The sequence below is a fragment of the Chrysochloris asiatica genome, unplaced genomic scaffold (genome assembly GCF_000296735.1).
Source record: "Chrysochloris asiatica unplaced genomic scaffold, ChrAsi1.0 scaffold00271, whole genome shotgun sequence".
In the NCBI taxonomy this organism is placed as follows: Eukaryota; Metazoa; Chordata; class Mammalia; order Afrosoricida; family Chrysochloridae; genus Chrysochloris; species Chrysochloris asiatica.
In genome coordinates this window covers 2,755,093-2,762,048 of record NW_006408789.1, presented here as the reverse complement: position 1 = coordinate 2,762,048, position 6,956 = coordinate 2,755,093, and the positions used below count along the sequence as shown (strand labels likewise).

Sequence of the window (6,956 nt, the reverse complement as noted above, 5' to 3'; positions counted from 1 at the left end):
ATGGGTCAGAACCTACTCAACAGCACTTAACAACAACATATACTTAGCTTAGGGTCACTAAGAGTCAGAATGGATTCTATGACATCTAACAACTGGCTTCCCAGAAAATTCTACCAAATTTGAAAACTGCAGAGATATATATCTTTTTTCCCGGAAAAAATTAAAAGAACTAGTTGATTTTCAAATGCAATGTATTCTGATTCATACCTACTGATGATTATAGTTCATTCCTGAAAAATAAGTAGTGATTGTACAAAAGGTCTGAGGAGCCCAGTGATGACAAGGAGATTTGTTTTGAAGCATGATGACTTCACTCTATGATGTTTGATGCCAACTTTATGCTGCCCAACAAGTGACTTTATTTCCTCCCCCCACCTATTGGGATGAACCTTATAACAAGACATGCCACCCTGTTTCATGTGTAGAATTCTGGAACATTATGTTGTACAGCCATCAGCGTGCTCTGTCTCCCAGTCTGTCCATCACCATCCCCAGAGTGTCACTGTGCCCTCAGCAGTGTCTCCCCATTTCTATGTCCCTTCCCTGCTAACCACTGGTGAACTTTGACACCTGTGCACTTGCCTGTTCTAACCATCTCATAGACATGGGATCGTACACCATTTATCCTTTTATGTGTGACTGAGTTCACTCAGCACAATGTTCCCCAGGTCCATCCATGTATTTCTCTTTGCGGCTGAGTTCATAGCCCGTTGTCTGTCTGAACAGCATTTTGTGTATCCATTCATCTGTAATGACACGACACTTGGGGTGTTGCACCATGGGGCCACTGTGAACAGGGCTGCTGTGGGTATCAGTACACAAGTGTCTGTTTGCATTTCTGCTTTCAAGACTTTGGGGTACATTCTAGGAGTGGAATTGCTGGGCCACAGGGTAAGTCTTTGTTTAACTTCTGGGGAAACTGCTAGACCTTACAAGGACACTTTTAACCACCTTTCCCCCTCTTTCCACCTCAGGAGTTTTTCAGTCAGCTTGACCAGAGGGTGCTCAATGCTTTCCTGAAAGCCTGTGACGAGCTCACGGACATCCTCCCTGAGCAGGAGCAGCAGGGACTCCAGGATGCCGTCAGGAAACTCCATAAACAATGGAAGGTGGGTCTGGGTCATCGGAACGTCAAGGAAGAAAGCGGGAAAAAGGTGGTAAGGCTGAACTGTAAGAGCATCACCCTAGCTACTCCTCCCAATTCAAAGCCATCCTGACTTGAATCTTGAATAAAACATGGCACAGTTTGTTAGATTTTGTTATTCCTATTTTGTTGATGCAATCCATTTTCTGATATGATCTAAGAGTAGATTTTGTTATTGTCATTTCCTGACTCGTTTGTCATTTCACCCATTCAGCAATATTTAGCTAACTCTCCTCATATGAAGAAATTCTGTGGGGAAGATCACTGAAATTAACAAAAGAAAACAAAAAGGTTTCTGTTCATAGGAGTTTACAATCTAACTCCGTAGATAATTATGATCCTACATAAATAAAAACATAGTCCAAGGATTTAATGATGAACAAAACATAGTTGTTTCCCTCCTAAGAGCTTAGAGATAATTGGTTACAAATAATAAAAGTATGATTTATAATGATAAGCTCCAAATAAAGTAACACAAGGGTGCTTCAAAAATTTGTAGGAAAAAATTGGATTTAAAGGTTATTTGATTTTTTTCTTGGGGGGTTGCCCCCTTGTATTTATGAAAACTCGGAGAGAGGGATGGGGTGCACTTGGATTTGGAGACGAGCTAATAAAACAATCCTTCTGAAGCTAGGACTTAAGGAAGCAGCAAATCGAGGAATGTGTAGGAGAACAAAACATAGCAAGCAGAAAAAAGTATGAGTATATGACAGTCAGGCATACAGGTGTCCCGTCTGCTGAAACCCACGTGATGGGCATCTGCTCTGGGAGAATCCCAAGACACGAGGCAGACTTCAGAATTCCACGTCACGGAAGTCTTGTCCTATAATGGAGACCCTGCGGAAGGCTGTCTTCCTGGAGCCGAATGATAGGAAGAGCACTTAAAACCAAATGAAAACCTCTACAGTTGCCTTCAAGTTGACATTGACTCATGGTGACCCCACACCCCCAAGCCATTTTCAATGGTTGCTTTTTTGTAAGTAGATCACCAGGCCTTTCTTCTGAAGCACTGCGAGCTGGACTCAAGCCTCCAGCCTTTCAGTGAGCAGCCAAGCATGTTAATCGTTTGCACCCCCTGGGAACTCCCAAGATTACTGTCTTGTTGTAGTTAAGTGCTGTTGAGTTGCTCTGACTCACAGAGACCCTGTATAGGGTTTCCATGGAGCATCTGGAACCTTAAGGTTAGCAGTTCAGTGTTTATCTTACAGCACCATACCAAGACTCCCAGATGACTCTAGCAGCGGATTAGGAGCCGGCTTATATGGAGTGACATAGTTCCCATGGAGGAGTGGGGAGGGTCAGAACGTGGGCCACTAAAATTCTCTCCGTCTCTTGTGCTATTTATTGGCTTTCTGGACCATAACCAGGCAGGCTGAAAAACAACCAGCCTTGTGCCTAGAGGAGACACAATTAAATAAATATAGTTTTACTTACTAAATTTGAAATTTTAAATGTTCTTGTTTATTTTTTTTTTTCCCCCACAAAGAAATCTGAGTTTCTAAAGATGTTGCTGTAGCTTAACGTAACGTTCCCTTTCTGTGAGGCTACCTTGAACATTACATAGAACACTCACTCTGAAAACACCTGACCACAGACCAGGAAAGGCCTGGTGCAGACAGTTCTCACTGACCCTATTGTTATAAGGTGTTGTTGAGTCGGTTCTGACTTACACCAACCCTGTGCACAACAGAACCAAACACCGCCGATCCTATACCATCCTCACAATTGTTACGCTTGAGCCCATTACTGCTACCGCTGTGTCATCCCATCTCATTGGGGGTCTTTTTCTCTTTTTCACTAGCCCTCCACTTTACCCAGCATTATGTCTTTCTTCAGAGACTGATTTTCTCCTGACCACAGGTCCAAAGTACTAGAGACAAAGTCTCACCATTCTGGGTTCTAAGGCGCATTCTGGCTGTACTTCTTCCAAAACAGACTTCTTTGTTCTTTTGGCAGTCCATGGTACTTTCAATATTCTTCTCTGCAAAAACAGTATGGGATCCATGTCTGACTTCCTCTGGCTTCACAAGGTAGAAGGGGAATCAAACCGAAGGCTGACTCCTGTGAAGCAGAGGTCAGACATGCCTCCACCCGACAACCTTCTCTACGCTCTTCTGACCCCCAGCCATCCCTCTGACAGCACTCACCACTTCACAGCTGGGTTCGATAATCCATTGCCACACTGAACTCACTGAACAATACTTATGACTATGGGGTTTATGAGGGAAGTGAACAGGGTACAATTTGGGATCAGAAATAATTCAGGACATGGCAGTTTTCCAGTCAGGAATGCCTCGTCTCTGCTTTACTGCAGGCACGTCACATTCTAGCCTTCGACTCTCAGCCAGGTGGGCCCCTGGGCCTCTGCCCTGCAGGGCAAGTGTTACAAAGCTCCTTTAGTCAGTCTGTAAGTACCCAAAGAGCACATCAGCAAGTCAGCCTTCCGCCTGTAGGCACTCTGCTTAACTCTGCTCCTGGGCTAGAAACTTGCAGCTGCTCTGTCTCTCCATGCCACCACCCCTGCCACTATCTCTGCTTTTCTAGATAGGGACCCCATGCTCTTCTTTCTTGATGGTCCTGGATTCCTCATTCCTGCTTCTGAAGTGGCTCTTTTTAAACCTAACGGGATTCAAAATCAACCAATCCCAGTGTTAGAGCCCTGTATACCCTATTTGCATGGCTCCTCCTAATCATGGTGGAATGAAGAAGACATTGAATAGAGAAGCAGTATCAGGTACATTCAAGGTACCACATTGTCCAACACCATCATTCAAATGCATAAACTCCTCTCTGGTCTTCCTTGTTCTTTGTCCAACTTTCACATGCGTATGAGACAACTGAAATACCATAGCTGGGGTCAGGCACACCTTAGTCACTACACTGATGATGTCTTTGTTCTTTAACACTTTGTCCCTAAAGGAAAATTTTTAAAAATTTCATCACTTGGAAATACATAACCAGGCACATTTTTCTGAATCTTCCTATGGGATGTAGGATCTTCAAGGAGAAGCCCCATATCATTTGCTTCATCTGAAGATTGATGTGGAGAAAAAGAGATTCTTGGCCTCCATAGAAGAATGCAGAACTGAGCTGGATCGAGAGATCAAGCTGGTGTCCCAAGAAGGCAGTGAGAAGATGATTAAAGAGCACAGGGTATGTCTGCCCGAGTGAGGACTCATGTGATTTATTCCAAGGCTGCACTTGATTGTTTAAGATCTGAAAACATGCAATAACTTAATTTCTTTCTATGGGACCCTCCCTTGGATTTTTTCTATTAAAACGTAAGAGCATTGGATGGCTTCTCACAGAGGTTTCAACAATGTGTTTTGCTCATTAGATTTTCTTCAGTGACAAAGGTCTTCATCATCTTTGTGAGAAGAGATTGCAGCACATTGAGGAACTGTGTCTCAAGCTGCCCGCGAGGGACCCCATGAGGAGTACTCCTGAGACGTGCCACACAATGCTTAGAGAGCTCAGAGTGGCCATCGACCGGACCTACGGCGAGCTCATGGAAGACCCAGACAAATGGAAGGAATACACCGGCAGGTAGTTCCAACTTTGCCTCCAGAGTGGGAGACCAGTTGATCTGAATATTCTGTTATTGTTGAAGACCACTGTTATGTTGTTGCCTCTGAGGTGACTCTGATTCACAGCGAACCTAAGGGCAGAGTAGAACTGCCCCATAGGGTTTCCAAAGCTATAATCTTTACTGAAGCAGATGTCTCCTGTAGAGTTGCTGGTGGGTTGAACCACCAACTTTTAGGTTAGCATGTGCGTGTTTAACCACTGTGCCACCAGGGATACCCATTTCATTGTATGCAATAAAGAAAACCAGATTGTATGATTTTGCTCAGGGTCTTATACAAAAATACTTCATTCACTAAAGAGACTGGTTTTCAGTCAGAAACAGGGTGAGGAGGAACTTCATTTCCAGAGGACCTAGATGATGTTCTCTCTTGGAGGCAGAATTGGGTCAAGTCTTTTCTTCTAGTGCTCTTGGGACAAATCCTTTCTTCTCAATTCCCTTAGGTCCCTAAGTGGGAGCGTCCTCCTCTTTAAGTTAGTGCTTCACATTGGTGGGGACAGGGGAGGCCAGTGTCCAGGGGTACCTTCCTTAGACCCAGGGGCTCAGGCTAGTCAAGTTCTGGAACACATATCTTCCCCTTGCCCACTCTTCTTTCTCTTCTCTCCAAGCAGTGGAGCCCAGTGGCAGCCACCCTGCAGTTTAAAGACCAGTTTCCTTAAACTCTGTTAATCCACTTGATATTTTGATTGTTACATTTCCATGAGTCAATTCAGACTAGAGTATGTATTTAATTTAACCATCCTAAATTTGTTCTCCCTATAAGAAAACAGCAAAACAAAAAACTCCCTATAATTTGTTCTCCCTATGACAAACAACAACAACAAAAACAAAAAACAAAACTTGTGTATATTTCAGATTTTCTGAGTTTTCTTCTTGGATATCTGCAAAGGAGACCCTGTTGAAGGAGATTAAGGATGGGGTCTTGGATACTGCCAACCATGGAGAGGTCCAAAGCACTGTAGAGGTGAGTTATGGGCCCCAGTTTTATGTTACTGGAAAATCTTCAGTCATTAAAAAGGATTTCTGGTGTGGCATTATAAGACAAACACTGGGCTGCTATGCTAATCATAAGGTCAGCGGTTCAAATCCACCAGCCACTCCTCAGAAATCCTCTAAAGAACAGACTCAACAGCATTTAACAACAACAAAAAATAATGATGCACAATCGAATTCTTGTCTACCTACCTATCTTAAAAAAACAAAAAAGAGCAGGAAATAGTGTTAAAAATAATTCTCCTCATACTGTGGAGAACTCACAGTAGGTTTGATTGGCTTTTTTTTTTTTTTTTTTTCTATTTAATTGTTGGTAGCTTTGAAATTGAATTAAGTTCATGGTTCCTCTAGTACATTTTGAACTAATGTGGACTCCTGACAGGAAAATTGCATGCATGGACGTAAGGCACAGCAGATATTGAAGAACTACCACAGAACACAGGACTAGGTCTTAAACAATCAGTGTTCAGTCCTTCAAAAGATCAGCCCACAGAAAAGTCAACGAGATAGGCAAGGTCTCTGGGCAACCATTCTTCTTCAAGTTCAGCCTGGTGATTACATCAGCCTCTGGTAAAGCCATCCAGGCCAACAGAGCTTAGACTGATATCAGCCAGCATTCTATTCTCTCTCTCTCTTGACTCAGAACTTTCTAGACATTTAGAAAAAGAAAAATGTCTTATCTTTCAGCATTTTTATCGCTTGCAAGTCACATAATTGCAATTAATGAGAATATATTTCTATTTTGCTCTTATCTTGTTGTTGTTGTTGTTAAGTGCCTTCGAGTCAGTTCTGACCCATAGTGACCCTGTATAGGGTTTCCGAGGAGCAGCTGATGAGCTTGAACCGCCAACCCTTCAGTTCAAACAGCTTTGCAGCCTGGCGCATTGACCCACGGTGCCACACCTTTTTTTCCTTATTAACATATTAACAACAGTAACATTTACAAATGTAGAAGCGTTCCTTGGATGGTGTAAACAGCACACTTGGCTGCTGATTGAAGGGTTAGAAGTTTGAGTCCACTTAGAGGCACTGTCTGAAAAATCAGCCCTTGGAAACGTTATGGAGTAGAGGTGTACTCTGAAACACATGGGCTGGAATTGACTTGATGGCAACTGCTTTGATTCCATATATAACAACATGCTATAGAGGGATGGAAGGAGCTCTGGTAGCGAAGTGGTTACAAACTGGGCTGCGAACTGCAAAGTCAGCAATTTGAAACTACCAGCTGTTCTG

General features: G+C 43.1%; 1 protein-coding gene across 1 annotated transcript in view; it reads left to right on the top strand.

The window, feature by feature from the left end:
• Positions 1-6,956, top strand: part of SYNE1 (spectrin repeat containing, nuclear envelope 1) — a 554,350-nt gene that overhangs the window by 137,328 nt on the left and 410,066 nt on the right. Inside the window, exons 22-25 of the mRNA XM_006874353.1 lie at positions 975-1,109; positions 4,139-4,297; positions 4,482-4,690; positions 5,586-5,694. Coding sequence (XP_006874415.1) covers positions 975-1,109; positions 4,139-4,297; positions 4,482-4,690; positions 5,586-5,694 — 612 coding nt within the window. The remainder of the gene's footprint in view (positions 1-974; positions 1,110-4,138; positions 4,298-4,481; positions 4,691-5,585; positions 5,695-6,956) is intronic.